The sequence below is a fragment of the Stegodyphus dumicola genome, chromosome 2 (genome assembly GCF_044657685.1).
Source record: "Stegodyphus dumicola isolate Sdum_Otavi_A_Nest chromosome 2, ASM4465768v1".
Taxonomy (NCBI): domain Eukaryota; kingdom Metazoa; phylum Arthropoda; class Arachnida; order Araneae; family Eresidae; genus Stegodyphus; species Stegodyphus dumicola.
In genome coordinates, this window is record NC_140769.1 from 164903311 (window position 1) to 164926737 (window position 23427).

Here is a 23427-nt window from a genome sequence, read left to right on the forward strand (position 1 = left end):
GAAATGTAACTTTCATTTACATAAAAACAATTTTCTGTAAGAAAATGCAGAAAAAAAAAAAAAATATATTTACAGCAGAACAGTTTTTAAGGCCTGCATTATATACAAGATGATCCAAATGTCGATAAACATTTATAGCAAATTTATATGATATGGTAATGCAATTAGCATAAAAACAAGTTTTAGGAAAGTTAATGAGAAAAGTCAAGCAATGAAGGAAATTCTTAGGATCACCATGGAGGTGTCAAGTGTAAAGATGGCATGCATATCCAGGACTTGGTTATTACATAGCACATGCCAAGTACAGTTGTGAAAAACAAAGATACTATTAAATCAATTATTGCAAAAGGAGTAAAACTGATTCCCGAACAAAGATCACAGATATTAGAGCATACTGAAAAATTGCTTTTGACCTGGACAGCAGAAAAACATTTATGTACAGTATCATGCAGCATTTCCCTTAAGTAAAGTATATGTTTCATCCAATACATTTGTATTTTAATATTAAATTTTAGAACAACAAAAGGATTTTTTATAAGAACAGATTAATTATTTGACCTTTATTTCTCACTGGAAAAGTTCATTTCATATATGTCCAAGGATCTGGAATGGATTAACAATGTAATTTTGAGACCACTATGTAGTTATGTATATTTCATTTATTAGAACTCTGTAATCCTAAATACAGTACTGCATCTGAACTTTGACCTGTTTGAAATAATATTATTCTTAACCTGGAAGAAACATAAGCACTGAGTTTTGTGATATTCATGTAGGGTGGAGCATCACCCAATACCACTTCTCTCTTACTCTCAACTTTCAATAAAAATGGCACAGTTGACTGTCAATACTAAATGGTGTTGTTTTTTTTTTTTTTTTTTTTTTTTCCCTGTGGAGCCACCTGATGACAAGAAAATATAAAGATCATCCAATGTTGCTAGTAACATTGAAAGGCAATATCTGATTACATGCATAAGTGATTCTTATAGAAATGATTTTCATACTGCCCATAACATCCTAGTTTATCTTCAGGAAATAACCAAATTCTTCTCATTCAGCATTTATTATCAGTATTTTGCTTCAGATGAAGCAAAATGCAGATTTCAGATGATCTAACTGAAATTAAAAAAATAATATAATTGAAATTTCTTTCTAGACTGTCATTTTATATTTATGAGCTAACTGTTTTGTTCTATAATAAAAACATTTCTGAAATATAAAATTCTTATGTTTATCAATTTTTAGATCACCCTGTATCTTTAAAAAGAAATCAACTTATATGACTGACTGCATATTGGAAAAACTCCATGTTTATTTATGCATAATTCATTTGATATTAAGATTAATAACACTAATTTTTATTTTTATTTATATTGCACAACAGAAATAAAATATTTTAAGAAATAGATTCATTTTGACAAAATTTTATGATAAAACAAGAGCTAAAATTTTACAATTGCAAAAAGTATGAAAAAGCAATATATCCTAGCCATAATATTAATAGCAATTTGCTATGAGCCAAAAAGAAGAAATAAATGCACAAAAAGTTCATTTTACATAAATGCTAATAATAAATCTTGATAATTTTTTTTTTTTTTTTCGTTATAGGAGTGGTGTTCATAAAATAAAAGAAAATAAACACTGAGTATAAAGATATTTCCACAATAATTTTTCTTGAGCTTTCAAATGCATTACTTTGTTAAGTCTCTCCCCTTCATTAAAAAAAAAAAAAAAGAAAGGAATATTACAGTAAGAAATATTTGGCCATCCACCATGTGTAGGCATAATGGCATAATGATAATGACCTGCATAATGATAGTCAGAACGCTATATAAATTAGAATATATATTTAACTCTTGTGAGCTGAATAAAAGCTTAATATATTTCTTTCATACTCATAATATGGATACAAAAAAAGTCAGATTGCTAAGTTTCAGTTATCAAAACTCTGTTTTTTTGAGCAAAATACTGACAGTGCCAGAAGGTATATATGATGATGATCATATGACATGAAATATAACAGTTTTTACACTCTGACTATTCAGTAAACTACCCACACTATAAATTTAAGTAAAACCAAATAGTCAAATCCACAACAGTAACAAACAGTTGTGCCAAAGATAAAACCAAATTTTTTTTTTTTATTTTATGTACAGTATGTTTCTTTATATTTTGTTTGAAAATCAAATATGTGATTTATTATATCAAAAGCATGATCCTTTTGGTAAAGAAGTTAAAATCTACCATGAAACATATTAAATCTGAAATAATATTTTTTGGTAGCTATGTATTTTCTGTTGACCATGAAAGTTGGCTAGTGAACCAAGATGGTGGAGATCTTACTGCCTTCTTTCATATGTTAACTAAAGTTGTGCCAATTGTTCCTGCAGAATTCTGAAGGAATTGATATCCTCTTTATTTAATAAACAATAAATATTTGACCCATTTCATATAAAAACACTCTTGGATTTCTAATATTTTGTTAACACTTTGATTTAATGGGGAGTTTGTTTAGAAAGCTATAAGTACAAACTTTCCATAGGTAATTGTTTCAATCCATTATTGTTTTTGTTGGCCATATTCAGCTGATCATATTGTGTCCATTCATACCTATGTTTTTTGGAGGTAAGATCCCATAACTTTGAAAAATAATCTGCTGCTGACTGTTCTATGAAAGATAGGTCATAAATTTTAATAATTGTTTCCAAACTGCAGGAAAAGAAAATGTAGCAATAACAGTTTATTTATGTTCTTGTTCATATAAACAAAATGTTACTTATCCAGAATCAGTCAGGGTTACATCAAATCAAAGTGCAGATGTTATGTGGGTGTTATCATTTCACTCTTATCCATACATAGTTGGTAGTAAATTGCCCTTCTTGGTGGCTATTTCAAGGTTGACAGAATAATATGCAAGTACCCATTTTTCTTTTTAAAGAAAATTTTACTAAGTATTCTACATTCTCATAAATGATAAAGATTAATTCATAGTTATTTCTTAACTTTCTTATATAATAAAGCCATCAGTATTATTAACACATAATAGCTAGAAGAAAATACATGGCACAGTTAAATTATATACAACAGAATTCTTTTTAACCAGACTATTTGGAACAGATATATGTATAATCTTATCTGTAGATGTAATAAACTAAGGTGAAAACTATCAAAGAAGTTTTAACGGAAGCATGTGGTTTATTGTAATTTGTTTAATATGATGATAATCATTAACCACTTGTTTCAAAAATAAAGTCACCCTCTAACCAGGCATGATCACACATCATCACTGTTGAGAAAACTCATGTTAATATTCTGGAATGACTCTTAGATTCTGTCTAAAATGATTGTTTATTAGCTATAGACACAATATTTATTTCACTCTAACATTAATAGGCACCCACTATTTCTAGAGGATGCTACATGTAATTAATTACCTTTTTTGTAGCAATAAAAATTATATTATTCTTTTAAAATCTTTGTATTCCACCATAATACTAAAAGATTATTTTAAATACAAGACTGCATGATCTTCCAAGTGAAAGATCAATTATTATTTGTCAAAAATTCTGATTTGAAATCCTTTTGCACTTTTTAATGAACAAGTAAATAGTACATTACAGTACAGACAACTGCAATTTACAATAAATGTAAGTAAAAAAATATTACAACAGAGACAATTACAAATATAAAGTATCTGGCATACTGAAATAGTCCAGATTTTTATATAATACCTTGGGTTTAGCAAAAAATGCAAATTGTGATAAAGAAAAAAAATGGTATTAATTAGAAACATTCAATAAAAATAAATATGAACAGCTAAATTCAAGAATACAGCTTTGTCATTTTAATAATGCAGATTGATTCATGACATATGTACATAAAAAGTGACAACATAGCAGAGTTACAAAAAACATGAAAATGCACATTCTTATAGTGTTATCTTATAAAACATTATACATACATCATCAATGAAAATGACTAGTTAAGATTTTTTTATAATGTTTTAAAATTAAACTCTCCTTATATTTACTATACATCACTTAGCATCCACAGCAACCACTTGCATACATATTATTAACATCTTCTTTTCCAACCTCATACTTTTATACTTCATTAAAAATTTTAAGAGCTGCATTAACAACTCGAATAGTATCGCTGAAAAATCTACAATTAATTTCACTTCATAAATAATTTTTAAGAGGTGAATTTTTGAACTTCAGCAGCCACATATGTAATCAAAATAAACAGAAAATTTAGCAAATATAATTCAAAATTCAGATAAATGATTTTTGAATTAGCTAGTCAGTTTGTCAAGTTTCAGATTTCTTTACCTTTTATTGAAATTATATTTTAGCAGAATTGGTAAATAAATATGTATGTGGTGAGTGTTAACTGTTTGAGTTATAAAAAAATAATAATAAATCATATAAATAATTTTATAAAATCTTACTAATAAAATAAATCCATAAAATAAGCTTTTTTTACTAGTTTATATTTGTGAATGCAGTGCATTTGTAAAATACTGCATAAACCCAGGATTCAATATGAAATTCTTCTTAGTTATAAATGATTCTGACACAATCTTCAACAGAGATTGATTTAATAATCTTATAATATGATCAATTCAATAACCTTAAAACATGCTCATTTTAAATAATTCACACTATTGAAAACAAAGTCTTGAGTAAGTCTGTAAATTTAATTTTGTGAATTTTGGAGAATTCAGATTAGGAATTTGTGATTATATTGAAATTATAGTATATCATGAAATAGTGTTCTGTTTTTTTATGTTTTATTTTTGAAGTTAAACTTGCATCACTTTTACACAAGTTGCAGATAGCTTTATGTAATTAATAGCTGATGTTTATCCAAAATTAGACTTATCTCATTTAGAAACCAAAGAATAAACACAAAATAAATCTATGGTACACTACAATTGCTTCCTAGGTACTTATTCAATTCAATATCCAGTTAATTATATCATAAATTCATCATGCAGTAAATTTAGTAATGCATTATTGTACACAAATTAGCATCTTTTAAATTAATACAGTGACTTTAATAAGCAATTCTTATAATTATTCAGCATTAAATGAAAAATTTAAGCAGATAAAAAATAATAACTACACAAAAATAAAATTGCATATAATTATAATAATAAATATAAATCACATATCTCACACTGATAGTTCAAAATTACTTCTGTAAATTACCCATCCAAAGTATCTTATATAAGAAATTATATGTTAAAAAATACTTGAAAGAAACATCGGGGTAATTTGTACATAAACTAATATAAATATTTGGCATGGCTTTTGTAAATATGTAAGACTTTCACAAACAGAGTTTAATTTTGGACTTAAAAGATGCATATGCACCTAAAAGAAGATAGTCAGAAATTATTCATTCATTACTAAAAATATTAAATGATGAATATATATATATAATTTATTATTATAAAAGGTATTTATACATCATCTCCAAGGAAAAGAAATTTAATTAAAACTATATATGTGCATATACATTAATAAAATAAATAAATTTAAAATAAAAACTAAAATAAAATATAGTGAAAAGATAAGAATAAATAATAAGTTAGATTAAATGTAAATATTTTTTCCAGTCATTTCATACCTCTAATATAACACAGTTTGAAACTTTTACTTCAATACTTTATGGATATTTTTTTAAATAATTTATAAAGGATTAAGTTTTGCAACGATTCTAAATGCAGATAAAAAAAACCTGAGGCTTAGGTAAAAACTTTTTAACTTCTAATACCAGAGCAGATAATTAATATTTAGATTTTATATCTCAATTTTTTCTAATGACAAGGTATTAATAAACAAATGACTCTAAATTCTCCTCCTCCAAATATGTTTGCATTTACAAAATGACTGCTCTTAATAATAAAATAGTTTCTGTGCATTATCATTAGCACCTGTCTAAAAGCTTGCATGAAAGCATAAATGCACTTGTCTAAAAGCCTAATATACACTTTGGGATGATATTAAATGACAACCCTCCAACCAGCCAAGGTTTTGCTAATAAACATCAAATGTCTCAAAACTGCCATGAGGAAGAGATATTTTCTTGACTTCAATGCCAAACTGACCCTGGTACTTCTTACCTGGATTTATATACTTTTAATATATAGTCTAAAGATGATTAGTTGAGAAATGTCTGGCTATTCTTTCAACATAAGCAAATTTAGCAGTATATTACAGTCAAAAGTCTTTAATCCGGACTTGTCGGGACTTCGGCAATTCCGGATTAACGATTTTTCCGGATTATAGATCATCAGTTTAAATCTGGTAAGATGGCATGCAGAAATTATAAAATTAAAAATATGAAACCGTAATTTATAAAATAATGAGCAATTATGATCTAAAGGGTATCAAAATTTACCAAAAAAGAAGCTTAATATTTATTTGTTTACTTTATTAAACATTTCTTTCAACGCGCACATGCGTAAAGCATACCTTACGCATAGCCGAAATTAGAAAATTGCAACCAGAAAGCTATTTGATTTGTATTCGTGATATTTATAATGACGAGGAATTTGATTTAAATCATATCAAAGACAGAGTACTTTGAGATTAAATACTACATTTAGTAAGAAATTATAAGCCGAATAAAATAAAAACATCTGCTCTGAAGATAACGATAGTGTTGACAGATCAACTTCCAGTTCATTGCGCGCCGCGACGTCCCCCCCCCCCGCGCAGAGCAGCGTGAAATTGATAAAACAGATTTCGGAACGGTTAGATAAACAAAGGATATGCCTTTATCCATTTTTTGTAGCAATTCGTTTTTTGTTTGATGGACATCGAAACATACTTTCGTTTTCCAGATCCTTTGAGGCTCCAGCATCGGAAATTCTATTTGACATAATCGAAAGTTCAAGCTTACATTTATAAAATTGCTCTTACAGTCTGCAAAAAAAAAAAAAAAAAAAAAAAAAATAAGCCGGATCCAATTCGAAGATTAAGGAACAACGCAATCATCAAAATTAACTGAAATAGATAATTAGATAATTTTAGCTTATACCGTTCGTTATACATTAAACGCGCACGCGAAAACGAATTCTGCACTTGCGCAGACGCATATGCGCAGTCGTAAATGTCTTGCGCGCACGTCAGAATTAACGACTTTTGACTGTATTACATAAAAAAATGTAGTGAAGTACTGAAAGAGTCTGCTGCTACATTGAATATATCTTCAAAATTCTGCAGAATTAAAAAAATGGCATATTTTATATTATTATAAATAAATTTTTGCTGAATATCACTTTTATTTTTTAACATTTTTTAGTTAGTATCAATGTTAAAAAATAGATGGTACCACAACTCTAACTGGGTTGATAGTCATTTTTTCATTTGGGGGAACATTTAATTTTTCTGCATTAAAATGGTTACATTTTTACCTTTGGAAACGAAGTAACATTCACCATGATGCTCAAAATGTTATTCTTACAGCAGAAAATGTGCATATGTATTGATTCAAATTTTTTAACATATTTCAATATACACATATACATACTTTTTTTAAAGAGTTGCAAAAACTATTCTAGACCATATATATATATATATATATATATATATATATACAAACTTAAAGCATTTGAAGTTAAAAGTAAACTGGAGTCAAAGCAAGGCAATTTCTCAACAATATTAATAATTGAAACCATGTATAAGAGGTTTAACATAATATCTAACGAAACATATTAATCGACTTTTATGAAACTTTATAAAGAATTATAATTACTTTCAAGAAAGAAGTACCAAAGTGAGATTCCACTATACTCCAGCTCAAATTAAACAGTGTTCATAAGCATGTTATAATATAATAATTATGTAAAATTTTCTTTATTATGTAGAAATATTTGAAATGCGTTAAAGAAAATTTCACACGTATAGGTTTAATAATCTTTGGCTGAAATTCATATTCTAATGATTCTTGGGAAGTTTTGAAAAAATAAAAATTATTTCTTAAAATTCATATTAGAGTCTAAATTTCTGATTTTCTCAGAATAGCCTTAATTCATTTCAGAGGCACAAGAGGCAAGTCAATTTTGTGCCACCCTAACAATATAATAGGTAAGTGCCCTTACTATTATACAGTGTGTCCATAATGTCTTAATCATACTTTATAAAGTCTATGATTTAACTAATGCTACATAAAATATAAAACTATATATATATATACTTGGCACAAAATAAAAAATATTTGAAAAAACTTGCATTTCCAAGTTACCTTCTGATATTATAACAACATATAAAATCTAATAACAACATATAAAATCTATCTACACTAAAAAAAAAAATATATATATATATATATATATATATATATAATAAATTGCTGAAAAATAAGATAACAAAAATCTTCTTGACTTCGCTTAAATAAAAATTAAAAACTATAGACTTGGCACAAAATAAAATAAAACTTTGCCTTTCTAAAACATGCTCTGAAAATATAACATATATAGAATCTCTAAACTAATATAATTAAAGCAAGATTAGGAATTTTTCTTGATGTTTAAAAAATAAATAGATTATATCAAACTTCTGTTTTTGTACTCCATTAAGTGTGTTAATTTTTATGAAAAATTACTTCAAAAATTTTTGACTTGATATTAAACAGTAATTTATCTGATGAAATTAGTTTTTAATTACAGTGCACACAACGCAAACAAAATTATTAATATTTAAATTTGAAAAATTTAAACAAATTCTAAATAATTTATAAAATAAATCAGCTTGTCTTTAATAAAAAACTGTTTATATGTGTAAAATAATACATATTTAATTGAAATAATAGAAGCATAATTATATTCTAAAACTAAAATATACATAAAATTTAATCATTGCTAAAGTAGTTAATACAACTAAACATCTCATTAACAGACACTCATGGGATCGAGGTTTTGTCCATTAACAGGGAGTGTCCATTAAATGAGAAGCCATTGGTCTCCTACTTCAAGGGCCCAGGAATTCAAGAACAGTTCATTAATGGGGAATGTCTGCTAAAAATGGAACACCTATTGATGAAGGTTCAACTGTTCAATCTAAAATATATGCATATAGTTATAAAAGTTAAAAATATGCAGAGAAATGTTATCAGAAATTTTACAAAAGAAATAAAATTTTGTATTGATATATTTGGTCATATAAATATCTATTGCAAAATACATATGATGCTTAGGACAAAAAGTCTGGAGGCTTGCCTAAAGTCCAAACACAGGTTTGTCCTATTCCAGCCATTGCTATAACTTTATAACCCTTTAGTTCTAGCTTGTCTAGAATAACTCTGGGAGGATCTGAACACCGATACTCTTTGCTGTAAAAAATATAATCTACATTAAATAGTCTGTAAATGTTATTTATATAAATCTAATAGCACAAACACAATCTAATGATATTGCTGAATGCTTATAAATGGCAAAACAAAATTAGAAGCTTTTCACAACGTTATTTTACTGTATAAGATTTATTCCCACATTGTATATATTACTAGGTTATTCAAAATATTTTACTCTCTTACATTTTTAAATGGTCGCGATATTATCTTTATGAATAGAAGTTCATAAAAGACAAAAGTAAAATACTATGTAAATAAAGTTCTCTACAAATGGATCCAAAATGTCTCACTACTCAAGTAATTTATTTTTTCTTGCATTATTTTTCTTATTTCACAACATCATATCCTTCAGTTTTTAATTACTACTTTTTAAATCCTTCGGCTTATTATTTAAGCATACTTCCTAGATAGAAATGTAAAAATGTGATAAAATTTCTGCATTAATTTACCCTTTGTAAAAATCTGTATGTCAAGAAACTACTATTATCAGAAAAAGATGCTTATTGGGCAACATCACCATTATCACATTTCAATTGCAACAGGTGGATCACAACAAAGATTTTAATAGGTTAATTTAAGAAGTTAAATTAAATGCAGGGTCATAGCTAGAGGGGGGCAAGGGAGGCATTTGTTCGCGGGTGCAACTAAATTAATGTTAAGAATTTTTAGAGTTAAATGTTTTCCACTCTTGGCTAACAGAAAGGTCACAAGATCTTCAGTTGTCCCCAGGTGCTAAAAATCCTATCTACACCTTTGATTTAATGATATCTGCATACCCATATTTAGATTATCAGTAATTCACATTTTGAACACCCCAGGTGATTGATATAATTAGCATCTCTTATAAATTAAACACATTAATATTTCAACCGTAATATACCTTTACTCAATTAATATTTCAACTGTAATATACCTTTACTCAATTAATAAAAAAATAGAACATTTATAATTTTTGCAATCTATTATAAATGCAAATTATTATGAAGCTTTATAAGCTTAATGTTGATTATGTAATTATACTACAATTCTTCAGTAATATTTTCTATATATATAAGTGCAAGAGGATTCCACTTTTTTTTTTTAATTTAAACATAACCTTCAACATGTTTTCATCAATTTTAGCTTTCAAAAATTCTTTTCTGCAGCAGCTAATGATAATGGAATAATCAAGAACATTCATCTGGCGACACATACATACAGGTGAGTATCTTGTAAATTTATACTATATAAATGTGTTTGTGAAACAACTTCTTTTAGTGCTTTTAGCCATTTTAAAAGTTAGACCAATGGAAGTTCTATACCATTTCTTCAACATTAATTTGTGACTGGCAGCTGATTGCCCTCAGCTGTCTTCTGCATTAAAGCAAGTAGCAATTTTTTTTGTTTTAATTTTCTGCTAATCATCTCATAATTTTTGAAGTTTATATAGATATGATCAGTATACATTCACTATGTTGAAGTGCTCAAACTTTTACTTCAAAGAAAGGGCTTGATCTATAAGTATACAGATAAAATATTTTTTAAATTGCTTTCTACTGGAATAACTTCACAACATCCATGTTGAAACATTATTTCATTGAACTGAGTGAGGTTGAGAACTTGAGTGGTTTTCAATAAACATTTCTGTCAAATCTCAAGCATCAACTATAGCACTTTCTAGTCACTATCTCTATAATCAGCCAAGAGTTATTCCACATCTTTTGAAGGCTAGATTAACGTTACATGAGGATACTCAAACAACTACTCTCTGGCTTACCAAATTTAATGACACAGAACAGAATTTGATTATTTTGCATTTCATTGAAAACATTATCACCGTTCATAATAACTCTGCCTTTCGTTGATTACATACACCTATGCTTAGAATTTCATCTGAATAAAATAAGCCAGAATACAACAACAACCAAGAAAAAACCTCTTTTTATAATAAGGTTTATAATAACCTTCTCATAATTATAACTTTTATTTATTACATTAAAAGAAAATTTAATTTACTTTCTATTCGTAAATATTTTTGTTATTGACTACAGCTTGAAATAGAAATATCTTGGGGGAATCATCGGATATCTTGTTACTTAGAAAATTAACAACTATAATTATTGTCAAGTAAAGATCAGTCAATATTTTATTCAGGATAAGAATTTAATGAAATTATATTCTTTTCAACAAACAAAGCTCAGTTCGAAGTTTCCTATTGATTTTCAGTCATACTTCTAAGTTTTTGTACAAGGGAAAAAGAAAACTGACATGATTTTATTATATAATTACGAAATACTTCACGAAACTGTCTTACAAATCATTTCCTAGTTGCGTAATTAACTCTGCTCCTAAGTAGTTCATCAAATCGGGATCCGATTTCTCATCTCCAACAATTGTTGGCCCATTCTCCTAAAAATGATAAAATATGTTTAGAGTGACACGTCAAAACATCCCATACTGTGTTAACCAAATTTCTGCAAGAAACCTTACCACACGTATTTGAGTAGATATTACAACATACGGCATGATTTTTTTTTCTTTCAATAAAGTAAATAAAATTTCTATGTAAGAAAAAAAAAATAAAGTAAAACGACGCTTTATTTTAAGATAAAAACTGCACTTTTCTTTTGAATACAATGTATTCAGCTTTGCTATCAGCTATGCGATTAAAAGCGAAGTTTAGTTGAATTACTGCTACATGAAAATCAAAGCACGAGCTTAAATTGCGTCTTAGCGTCCTGGAGCCCATTCTGGTAGTTTCTGTTTTGAGATAAACGTTAATTCTAGTCAGAACCTTAAATAAAAGAGCTTCGGAAGGATTTTAGAGAGGATGTGCAACCTACACAGAGAAGTTTGAAAAGAAACCTGCCATGTAAGAATGTAACTTCCATTCCTACGCAAGATGAATTCCTGATGATGTTGAACTGCGGTGCTTAACCACCAGGGTGCCTGGGCGCCATAGCCCTACCCCTCATCGAATAACATGATAAAAGTTTCGAATAATGAGAAATATAACTGAATGTGCTAAATAATTAAATGAGCAAGAGGTTAAATTCATAATTGCTAATAGTTAAATACATATTTTTTCCTTAAGTACCTAATTACTAATCCATACATAATTAACTATTTTTTAACAACTATTTCACAGAAGAATACATGTACACACAAGAGAAACAAAATACGAAGCGCGACGCCTTAGTGCCACTAGTAAAAACAAAAAGCAATCAGGAGGAAAGTAGAACAATATACAATAAAGAATCTGAGCAACAATTTGCATAACACATATACAAAATTACACATTACTAACATTTAGGATCGCCCTTGGGCGTTTACTGAAATTGGGGTCCCTAGTATCATAACAATAGTTAACAACCACAGGATTGTCCAGAAGTTCCTGTTTATCATAAAATGCCCTAGATAGGCGGCAATAAAAATCACAAAGATCCTCTATTCTTAACTAAGATGAATTCCCTCAACGCTCAAGAACAGCAGCGGAGATGCGCTGTGATCACGTACGATGGAGTGGATGGAGGCAGGATCTTAGAAGAGCTCCTAAATTTTCAAAGGTGTTTTTCATAAAATGTTCATTTATTTAAGAACAATTTTCGCGAATATCCTCTACATTGTCTTGTTCTCAAAACCGAAAGTTCTCCTGTACCTAAAGCTCTTATCTTCCTTGCAGTCTTTTACAACACCAAGACGGAACATTCAGATAAGTAGAACTTCTTTTCTCTAAGCTAAATCAAATATCTGTCACTAAAGTACCTTTAAATTCATTTATTTATTATGATCATTATTATTATGCTCATCTTATTACACTGGTGTGCAAAACTTAAGCAACAATGTGAATTTTAATCAGATAGCCATAAAATTGTAGAAAAGGGGTTCTTGCGTTCAGTACAATGAACACGCAATTCAGTAGAAAGGTAATGCGTATGCAAATGTCAAGAAAAAAACGTCACAGGCTACGTGAGCGTACGCAAAACGCGTACGGTCGGTGCGCTCAACTCGAGATTACCATAAAAGGAAGGATGGAGATGCAATTAAAGACATTCGCTGCAAATACAAGGAGTTCTTTCGTGAAATATGTCTAGAAGAAATGTTCTGGATGACTTCACACGTGGAAGAATGATCGAAAATCTGGAGTAGGGGTCGGTATAGCTGAAGAGTTCGGAATCAACAAAAGTGGCGTTTCGCGCGTTTGGAAAGCCTTCCAAACCATAGGTACAGCTATTAGAAAGGTTGATGGTGGCCATCCCAGGAAAGCAACTGCAGAAAATAATCGATATATAGTCCTGCAGATGAAAAGAGCCCAAAACCAGTCAGCAAGAGCCCCAGTTCAACAACTGTAAACAGCAACGGGCGACAATTGTCATGGTTTACTGTGTCCAAACACCTTCACAAAGGTGGCCTATGCGCCTGCCGTCCTGAACGCTGCATCCCTTTGAAAGTTGGCCATTGGCATCACCGTTTACAGTGGTGCAAGGAGGGCAAAAACTGGGCATCTCAGCAATGGAATCGTATCCTCTTTACGGATGAGAATCTCTTAGTGCTACAAGCGATTCTCAACACAAATTGATTTGGAGAGAGGTCGGGACACATTTAATCTCAGTAACATTAGGGAAAGAGACCGTTACGGTGTTCTGAAGATCTCGTCTGGAGAGACATTATGCTGAAAGAGCAGAGAGAGCTCCACGTTTTCGACAGAAGTTTTGTAACCGAAGATCACTATCGTCAGGAGGTGATCCTTCCCCATGTGCGTCTGTTCCGAAGTGCCATTGGAGTAGACTTCGTTTTTATGGATGACAATGCAGGGCCACACCAGAATCTTGCTGTTCAGAAGCTACTGAAAACTAAAGATATCACTCAAATGGATTGGCCAGCGTGCTCACCTGATTTAAACCCCTAAGAACCTGTGTGGGATGCTTTGGGGAGACGCTTGCGACACGATTACATCCTCCGGGGAACACTCAGCAACTGAAACAGATGCTGATTGAGGAATGGGCACTCTTACCTCAAATCTGTTGGACAATCTGGTGCTGAGTATGGAGAAACCGTTCGAAGCACCCATTGCAATAAGGGGAGGGCATATCCCATACTAAGGAACACATGCTTGGTGTTCTTCCTCTTGTACAGACAATTATGTGTAACGATACTATGAGTTCAATAAAGCCTGTTTTTCTTTGATTCCATACTATATGCATTGTATTAATTTTTAGAGCAATTATGATTTCGTCATCGTTTAAATACAAAATGCTGTCTCTTAATTCTGAATTTCATGTCTCTCAGATGTTCTCAGTTATGCCAAAAAGAACACCTGTTGCTTAATTTTTGCACACCAGTGTATATTCTGGCATTAAATTTTTAGTAATTGCTTTAAATCATGTGGTTTCTTTTTTTTTTCTTTTTTTGGTTGTGTTGTTTGGGTTTTTGGTTGTGTTACCATCTCGTAGGGACGCTATCCTTATCAGTAGTGTAGTCTGTTAGCGCTACCCATTGGGGCCCCTTTGAGGAATTTCTCGAGAGGGAAAAAACACGATCTTGGTCCTCAATGAATGTATAGATTTGTAGTTTTTACTTCTTTAATCTATATTTCCTATCTATTTAAATTAAAAGCATATATTAATACAGTGTGCCTCAACTTGATAAAATAGTACACATATCATAAATTATGACCATTGACTTAATAAATAAATAAAATGCTTATTTTTTTTAATTAATTAATATTAAAATAAAAAACTCTGTACTTTATTTACTTATTTATTTTTGCTGATGTGTTCTCGCCTTGTTTTAGATTTATGATTTTATCTGATGGTGTTTTCTGAGTATATGAATATGTTGGAAACCGCAATAGATGATGTTACTTTAGTTAATGTATAATTTTGCATGATATTATATGTATCTTGATCTTATGTGTCTTCTGTTACTGTGTCTCAAGGTAGAGGCTAACATATTGTTTCCCATGTTAAAAAATAAAATTTAATTCGAAAATTTTTAAATTTTAGTTTCCCTGTTATATTAAAAGTTAGCTTCTAAACTAGACTTATACTGTTATGTGACTGGACCCCCAATATTTATATTTTATTATTAATTTTCCCCCATCTTCACATCTATTCAGCTTTACAAAACACACTCATTACACACACCTGGAAGACTCTATTTAATGTAAAGGATAACAACTTCCTTTGACTACACTCATGGACACAATCGTGGGTTTTTTTTTAAACAAAATTCTCTTACTTCCTTTCCTTTTCTTTCTATAGGCCTTTTTTTTTTTTTTTTTTTTTTTTTTGTAAAATTAAAAATATAATTTTTTTTCCTCTCCATTACTTTTGGGCCATTTATTTTTTACTTTGTTTTGTCCCATCTTTTCTTCCTGGCCTTTCGAACTCGTATAAAATATACGAAGTTCCTTTTTACTCTCCTCTGAAATACGAAATTGCCCTCCTTTCTATATACCTTTCCTTCGCACCCATGCTTGATTTTTCGCCCATCGGCGCAGAAAGACTTAGCGGGTGCAACAAAAACATCTGTCTACTTTGTCTGTCTGTCCGTCTGTCTGTCAAGAACAGCAGCAACTGAACAGAAAAGTTTCCCAAAAGTACTTTACAGCGAGAAACTGAAGAAAACACTCCAAGCTTCCCCTAATGACTTCAACAAAGCCATTTCCTGGTTGAAAGACGAGAAAATAAGCAGACTTAAAAAGTATTATCACACACATTGAGAAGATCTGAGCTGCTAAATCCACACCAAAGAAGTTCACCGCTGGATTCCACGCAGCCACGATCTAATGAAGTTTGCTGAAGAAGAGGGTTAATTTATGTTTTAATAGAAGAAACTGCTGATCATTCAATAAAGAACTCTGTTTTTCCCATTTTGCATGATTATCATGTCTGCTTCAACCAATGCATCTCTCGGTTTCAGTACTTGGGAGGGTGACCTTTCACGTGACTGGCTTTGGCAAATCAAACTCCATCTTCACTATGCGAAGATCTCAGCTCGAACAGTTTTTTTCCTACAAATTTTATTTATCTACCAATTCGCCTTTATGGCGGGACGATTTTTCGCCTTTTAACTCAAATAACCATCGCCTTAGAACACAGTGGCTTTAAAGATTCCGATTTTTAGGACTATGTGATTGTTTCGTAACATTTCGTTATCTACTCCAAACATTTTGTGCTTCTATCTGAAGCTTCACTGTGCGTTCTAACTTACTGCTATCTTTTTTTGAACTCATCTCAGTATGAATATATTCTCTATCTCTTTTTTTTATGTAGTCTCAAACTGTCTATGCATATTTACTTTTGTATGCGGCAGTGCTCTAAAAACGTGTGTGAAAATCTATTTTTCTCTGAGGTTGTGTTTCTTTATTGCTGATGTGTCTCAAGGCAGAAGTATGCACTTTGCCTTGAATTCCCTGTTTGAAGTTTCCCTTTTTATTTATTGTTTTTATTTTTTATTTTATAAATGTTATCATTATTTTACTTTCCTGTCTTAGCTTACAGTTAGCTTCCTAACTAGATTTTAAATTGTTATCAAACTGGACCCCCTTTGGTTTTGCCGGCGCTCTTAACTAGCTCAAGCACACTTAGAGTTTTCAAAGCGTCGCACTCCCCGATCAGAGGACATTTTAGCTTCATTTTTTTTCTTTGATGAGAAATAAATGTTCAGAAGGACGAAGCATCCTCCACCTTTTTCATTTAGATTCGGCCAGCATTTTCAGCATCTCACTTACTGCTGGCCACCCAAATTGCAACACCAAGAAAGACAAGAAATATCACAACAAAATTTATTTAGTAGATAACATGTTGATTAAGTATCAAATGATTAAATTTATAGACTTCTGTGAAGTGTGGCCCCTTCCAGAATCAGTAGCCAGAGTAGCCACCATTGTTGGAGATCACCGCTGCCACACGCCTCGGCATTGATTCAAAGAGACTTTGGATGTGTTCTTGGGGTACAGCAGACCAAGCAGTTTCCACACGTTGCCAAAGTTGATCTGGTGTGGCAGCTTGGGATGTAATTTGGGTCAATCGTTCAGCAACCATGGACCACATGTTTTCTATCGGCGAAAGATCCGAAGAGCAAGCCGACCAGGGAAGCAATTCAATCTGGCGATTGACGAAGAACCCTTGGACAATGCGTGCCAGGTGTGGTCGCGCTTTATTCTGTTGAAATATGGCTGTGGGCAAGCCCTGATGGTAAATAAGAACAACTGGCTCCAACACCTCGGAGATGTAGCGCTGGCTGATTAAAGTACCGGCAATGCGTATTAGAGGAGTGCGAAAGTGATATCCAATACCGCCCCATACCATAATACCCGGTTCAGAACCAGTGTGGCGGTGCATAACGCAGCTGTTCAGCATCCTCTCTCCACGGTGTCGAATCCGACCATCGCGGTGTTGCAGACAGAAGCGCGACTCGTCAGTAAAGACAATTTCATTCCATTCTGCCGTCCGCATCCTTCTTTCATCGCACCATTGGCGGCGGAGTCATCTGTGGTTTTGCGTCAAGGGTAGACGAAGCAATGGGACGACTTGCAGACAGACCACTCTGCTGTAAACGGCGTCGAATGGTACGCGCAGACACTGGGGGCTCTAGTCTGGACACCGTCGAGATAGAAAAATGGGTCGTTTTTTGCGATCTACTCGACAGAGAGCGAGTCTGGTGTCATCGTCTCGATCATTACAGAGATCGACGCGTCGGAAATTTTTCCGTCAGCTGGACAGCTGCCGTTTATGTTTTTGACTGTCGTTTTAGATCTAAACTGAGGACGGCGGAGGTCACGGATTGTTTTTGGAAGTGCACGTAATAGATATTTTAATTTCTTAAGATTTGTGAAAAACTCGAGTATTCGCAATAGAAATAACGCATTTGATGCTGACGATTCTACATTATTTATTTATTCTACTTTACCAATGCCTTAATTAAATTTTAGTGAAAGTAATATATTTAGTGTTTTTCCTATTTTACATATTAAGAAGGGGTGCATACTTTTAATTTAGAATTGCAATTTTTAAACTAATGTATATATCAATGAACTTAATTTCATGTTTTGATGAGTAATTTGTAAATTTTGAAATTTTATGTTTTAAATTATAATGTATTTCCTCTACTTTTATTTTAATTTGTAGTGTATAAAAATGTAATACATCAGACATGCATTAAAGAATCTGCAGTATATAATTCAAACTATGCACATCCTAAATTCAACATTTACATTAAATTGCTTTGAGTTAAAAAATTTATTTAAGTAATTTTAACTGTACCGATATGAATGTCAATTGATAGCTAAACAAGTTAAATTCCTATATAATTTTCGGTTAAACTAAATTCTTGTAAATAATATAATGCATGATTTATAATTAGTTATCAGATTTTTTAATGTGGTCTACTTTTAGATATTACATCAATTTTCTGTATTTTTATTCAGATACAAAAAGTGTTTGGTTCGCGATTTATGTAATTACGGCAAAGCCTCGAGGGCTATCTGCCTTAAGTGAGGGTTACCTTCGTGGAGGACATTCTAAGGTAAACTAGCTCGTATACACGTAACACATGAAGGAAACCACGAAAACGTCCATGCAGCCAGCCCGTTCGCGGAATTCCAACCTTGGACCGAACTTCCAGTGTTCAGCGATTTTATCGCTCGGCCGCTGGTGGGATCGATTTAAAAAGGGTATAAATAGGAATATGCGCTGAAATTTCTTTCACTGCATCTGTTAATATATTTATAATACAGTTATAAATATATATTTTTAAAACAGATTTTGCGTAAACTTCTATGCTTCTGGAAGTTACCAAGCCCATTCGCGGGATTCGAACCTCGGACCGCACTACCAGTATTCGGAGATTTTACCGCTCGCCCATATATGTTTGTGTGTGTGCAAGATGATATGTTTTATGATTTAATCTATTGTTATTTAATGCTTTTTATTTTTCTTCCTATTACTTTTGTTAAAAATTTGTTATATTTTTACTCACTAGTAAATCGTCTTTTAATGCATCAAACCAAAGTTTTCTGCTTATTAGTATCTACGATACATAGTATATTTGTAGCTACGTGATAAGTATAATTCCTGAATAAATAAAATTATTGATATAATCATGGGTTGCTAAAAATTAATTTTTTTTGAATTATTATTGAATAATTTAAAAATGATTATTTTCTTTGGGAATATTAAACACGCGTACTCGATGCTATATTTCAATGGTTTGATTTATGACGTTGTTGCATAACATTTTCAAACAAAATAATGTATTTTAATCATAAAAATCCTGTTAACAAATAGTTTACAAACATGTAACCTTTTAGAAAATTTCCATTTTGCAAAAGATCATACGTAAAAATATGTTTACGTTTCTTCACATACCTGAAGTTTTAAAAAGGCCATTTCTTTCTACGTTTAAAATATCCATTAACGTTCACAATTTCTTTTTTCCATACTCTTTACTAAATGTGCTATCCAGCAGCTTAACAGCAGCGGATTTTTTCGGAAAATTTCACCATTTACTGGAACTTGTTGCTTTTTTTTTCTTGCTACCGCCATCTTCAGTAATAAACACGTACGAAACAGCCCCTTTGACAACAAACTACCCCCTTCTCCTGAGCCTCGAGCAATGTAGGCGTGAGATAGACTGGTTGCTATGCAATAAACGTCACTTCCGCACGGAATTTCCACTTCATTTTCCGCCGACGGAATTTGAAGGGGCCAGACTCGCTCTCCCTTCTGCTGTCGAGTAAACAGAATCCCGACTGGTTTTCAGATATCGATTTCGACCGGTGTCCAGACTAGACCCCTGGATGATGCGTTACAGACTGAATGTGCTGTGCTATGGTTCGTGACTGAGCGATCCGTCACTGCCATGCACACAATGTTCCTGTCATCACGTGAAGTGGATGCGATCGAACACGTCGGTCCGTCATACCCTCCTGCATCCAACGGTCACATATCCGCATTACAGTTGTTTGGCTTCGTTCAACACGACTATTTCCCTAAAAGATAATCCACTATCCTTCCTCTGTTGAATTCGGATACTTGATCAAACGATGATCGCTGTTTACTACGAGGCATAATTGATCGGTTTTTTTTTTGAAAAAACCACACGAAAAACACAACTTGAAATCGCGCGTGATGTGCGTCTGCGCTGAAATTCTAATCATTTGCATATCTCACCTCCGCTAATGCATTTTGTAAATTTCATGTTATTTGCATACTTCCTTCAGGGTGTTGCATTTACGGTGGCCAGCAGTGTATATTTACAATAGCACATTAGGGCGTTCATGATTAAGTGTTAGGTCACATGGACTTCTTCCTTGAATATTTGACCAATCGTTCATTGTACATGAGGATACATTTACGGTTAGGTTTCTTCACGTTTTTCTTTCATCTTCTCGATCTTACTTAGGCCTATATTTATTTAGTCTGAACCTTATCTTTTTTAACCTACTTTGTCTGGCTTCGTATCAAAAACTACAATATTATTTTTCTCTCAAACAGAATTGCCTTTTCTTTGTACCTCAGCTTGATTTTTGTCTTGCGGGGGCAAAGCAAGACATGGTCTACTTTGTCTGTGCACATCTTTTACTAAGGTGACCATATGTCCCAAATTTTTAGTCCCTGTCTGGAATTTAAAGCATTTGTCCCGAAAAGCAGTAGCGTCGCAACATAAAATTTCAAATGCATATATTTTACCGTATTTACTCGGGTGCTTGTTAGATTTTTCACATTGCAGTTAACCCTTAGCCTGTCGAGTGATTATCTGCGAATCTCTTTAAAACTGTCGCTAGTTTTTGGACCGAACTTCCCGTAAAATGTCGCGAAAATAACCCTAAACCTCTGAAAATTGTCAAGCAGTTCTTTTTGTTATTTCCCATCCATCCCAGAATTTTACTTCAATGATTCCGCTAAGTGAGATTGATTGCTATATATTGTTCAGTACCTGTGAGCTCTCAAGAGAATTGCAAAAGGCTAGACTCTCCGTGATGTCCGTCTTAATGCTGCAGGTTACAGCTGCGAAACTTGAAAGTTTCCTTCCCTTAAACAATCTTATCTCTACATATCTTCTCTACATATAATAAAAGAAAGAGTCTGTCTGTGTGTGCGCGCCTTTCGTTCGCGCTGCGCGTAAGCTAATAGACCCACGGCTACGAAATTTGGTACATAGGTACATCTACACAAGAGCCAGTGCACTTCGAAGCGATTTTTTCGAAATTCGAATTCGAATTTTTTTTATTTCATGTTTTGTAACGAAATCGTGTCATTTTGAAACATAATGGGCTATGGGAAAGTGAGATTTTACTCTAAACACTCCATTTTCACATCATCATGAAACGTAGGCACTTAGCTATTTTACGAACTTAAAATAAATCGATTAAATACGAATTTATTTAACAAAGGGAGCTTTAACACTTTTTCAATGGGATTTTTTCTAAAAAAGTTTATTTTTAAAAATGTACAGATTATTTTTCTTTGATTTTTGGACACGTTAAACTTTCATCCTTGCGAATGCTTTTACAAAAAAATTTTGGAAAAATGATAATATTTTGTATTTTTAAAAGATTTTTTAAATGAAGCTTCCGAGTACATTTCTCACATCTTACATCTTTAAAAATGTGATTTGGGCAACAATTTTCCTGTCTTATTGTTGTTGATAGATTTTTGATGAAATCGCATCATTTTGAATAGTTTCATTCTTTTAGAAATATGGGTTTGGCAACAATTTTTCATCGTATTTCTTATGTCACTGTTTTTAAGAGATTGGCATATTTCATTGTCATTTTTATATAAATATAATATATTTTTATTGATTTTTTTTTCTGATAAAGTTGTTCTGTGGAGTAAAATTCTGCGCGGAATTTTATGTTTTTTGATTTGCTTTCATGTCATTTTTTTGCTTATTTCACTGTTTATAAGATATTGAAAAGTTTTACATGATTTTTGTTCTTCTACGGAAAGTTGGTTAATTTTTTAATTAGGATAATTAATATTTGTATTAAGGGATATAGCTTATTTCATTGTAACTTTTTCCCTTGAAAACATAAGATAAAATATCATTAATTATACTTTGCTTTTCAGAATTTTTTGTTTTTTTGCATTTCTTTATTTTATTTATTGCTCATTTCACTGTTTTTAAGATATTGCAAAGTTTTGACTGATTTTTTTAAGAAACAAAGTTATTAACCTCCTTTATACCATTTGAGTTCTTAAGATTTTGCAAAGGGAATTTGGTTAATTTATTTATTAGGATAATTAATATTTGTATTAAGGGACATTGCTTATTTCATTGTAATTTTGTTATACGTAATAACTTTTTTTATGAAGTTGTTCTGCAGAGTAAAATCCTACGCAGTTTTTAAATTTAAAGTTTGGAGTTCCCTTCAGCCATTTTTCCGGTACATTTAAAAGCCAGACGAAGGCTCGTAGCGAAGCTGATAGTTTTCCAATAAATTGGTTTTAAAATTTACCCGGTTAAATTTTAAATTATTACGCATTTTTAACCTAAGTAACCTAAATCTGTATGTCACTGATTATCACCGGAATTTCAATGCAGACTGATTAAACTGCTATCACTAAAATTATATTCTGACAAATATCTGGTGCAATTTTCATTCCTTATGAGATATTGCTGAAACATTTCGTATTCTTTCCGATTTTCTGTATTTTTGTCATTAATTAAAAATCTTTAAAACCTTCTGCATTTTCCTATATTCTTCGACTGCAGGCAACTAATAATTATTTTAAATAATTTCTTTTTTCCTTAATTATTACGTAGTTTTAAGAGAGTAATAAACGAAATATTTGGGTGTTTTTAAGGGTGGTAATATTAATATTAAATTTGCATTTTACTTTTTCATATAAATTCAAGATATTCAGAAAGGGAATTATAACATGAAACCGTTTTCAGTGTATCATAAATTTATGGATTCAAATTAAAAATTCTTGCTTTCCTGTCCAAGAAACACTAGTAAATTTTATCTGAAATAGGAAGGATGAGACATATTAATAACAAACAAAGCAATTAATTTGGAAGTCAAAGAACAAAAATCAGCGTTATATTTTCAAATTTTCACAGGACTAGTTT

At 31.4% G+C, this 23427-nt stretch overlaps 1 protein-coding gene across 3 annotated transcripts; it reads right to left on the reverse strand.

The window, feature by feature from the left end:
- Positions 1–860: 860 nt before the first annotated feature.
- Positions 861–12051, reverse strand: LOC146998637 (GTP cyclohydrolase 1 feedback regulatory protein-like). 3 transcript variants are annotated; one of them, XM_085811410.1, is made up of 4 exons: positions 11833–12038; positions 11657–11751; positions 9230–9342; positions 861–9070 (listed from the first exon to the last, which is right to left on the reverse strand). In XM_085811410.1, the coding sequence occupies exons 1-4, from the start codon at positions 11866–11868 to the stop codon at positions 9066–9068; spliced, it is 249 nt and encodes an 82-aa protein (XP_085667536.1). In that variant the 5' UTR covers positions 11869–12038; the 3' UTR covers positions 861–9065. The 3 variants fall into 3 exon arrangements, with proteins under 3 accessions (XP_085667536.1, XP_085667534.1, XP_085667535.1); XM_085811408.1 differs by having other exon boundaries at positions 861–1116; positions 11833–12028; XM_085811409.1 differs by having other exon boundaries at positions 861–9342; positions 11833–12051.
- Positions 12052–23427: the final 11376 nt, after the last annotated feature.

Excerpts from the sequence above, each read along its gene's own strand:
- LOC146998637 (XM_085811408.1), bottom strand. The coding sequence starts at position 11,868 with ATGCCGTATGTTGTAATATCTACTCAAATACGTGTG. Across the intron at positions 11,752-11,832 it reads TATCTACTCAAATACGTGTG|GAGAATGGGCCAACAATTGT; the intron begins GTAAGGTTTCTT and ends TATCATTTTTAG. Across the intron at positions 9,343-11,656 it reads ACGCAACTAGGAAATGATTT|CAAAGAGTATCGGTGTTCAG; the intron begins GTAAGACAGTTT and ends TATTTTTTACAG.